The following is a 977-nucleotide window of genomic DNA, read 5'->3' on the forward strand; positions in this document are numbered from 1 at the left end:
ATGTGTCATAATAAAACAGTGACAGAATTCTAGTTACTGGCAGTTAATCACCCAATAGCAAACACATTTATTTGCTTACAAAATTTCGCATTTTCATTTGGGATAAAAGAAGCAGGAAGTACTGACTGCTGACCTCTCTTTAGGATTCTCTAGAATAAGGAGAGGATCTGGAACGCTGAAGAGGGAGGCGTTGGAGCAGAATGTGCCATGTTCCTCAGCAAAGAACACGGATCAGTGACTAATTGGCTACCCCATAAACCAGCTCAGGCAGCCTTCAACGGGGCCAGCATGAGTGAAAATAAGTTCATAAAGGCCTTTAAGAAAATAAAAAACATGATAAAAAGTACCAATCCCTATTTGGAGTATGATTTTAACACATCTAATTATGCAGATAACTGATAATCCCGGGGCAGGATTAAATCAATACATACTCTGGGGGATATCCTCTGCTCGGTAGATTTTCAGCAAGAAGGTCACCCACCGGAGGGCGATGCCAGCAGGGAGTAACAAGTTGCTCTCCACGTCATCACTGTCATTATCACGGTCATGCTTTTCAGACTATTGGGGACACATGATAACAAATTATACACACAGAAAAGCAGCCCTTGTAAGAAGCCAATTGGAGTGGTTGCCATTAGGACTTTCTAAGTTTCAGGCTTAAGAATTCAGCCACCAACTCAACAAAACTGCTGTACAGAATCAATGCTCATATGTTTCTTCAATACATTGCAAGAAAACAATGACAACTGACCCTTTAGATAGCAATGCCTGATTCTGCAAGTAAGCTGTTCTCTGTAGATAAAATGATGCAAGTCTTAAACACACACATATCTGTACTGAATGGAAAAACTCACTCATAGACACCAGGAAGGCATCTAAGTGAGCTAGAAACATAATTCTGTCATGGAGAAAAAGTAGGAGGAATTAGAGGCTCGGGGTTATTGATTAGAAGCTGTGCTCCACTTCACAACCATTGG

The 977-nt window shown here is 40.9% G+C and overlaps 1 protein-coding gene across 1 annotated transcript in view; it reads right to left on the reverse strand.

Moving 5' to 3' along the window:
* The window catches only part of MYOF (myoferlin), a 165,673-nt gene that overhangs the window by 82,985 nt on the left and 81,711 nt on the right, over nt 1-977 (reverse strand). The window contains exons 8-9 of the mRNA XM_019639002.1: nt 432-558; nt 127-149 (exon numbers count right to left, since the gene is read on the reverse strand). Coding sequence (XP_019494547.1) covers nt 127-149; nt 432-558 — 150 coding nt within the window. The remainder of the gene's footprint in view (nt 1-126; nt 150-431; nt 559-977) is intronic.

Source organism: Hipposideros armiger, unplaced genomic scaffold, assembly GCF_001890085.2.
Source record: "Hipposideros armiger isolate ML-2016 unplaced genomic scaffold, ASM189008v1 scaffold_42, whole genome shotgun sequence".
Lineage (NCBI taxonomy): Eukaryota > Metazoa > Chordata > Mammalia > Chiroptera > Hipposideridae > Hipposideros > Hipposideros armiger.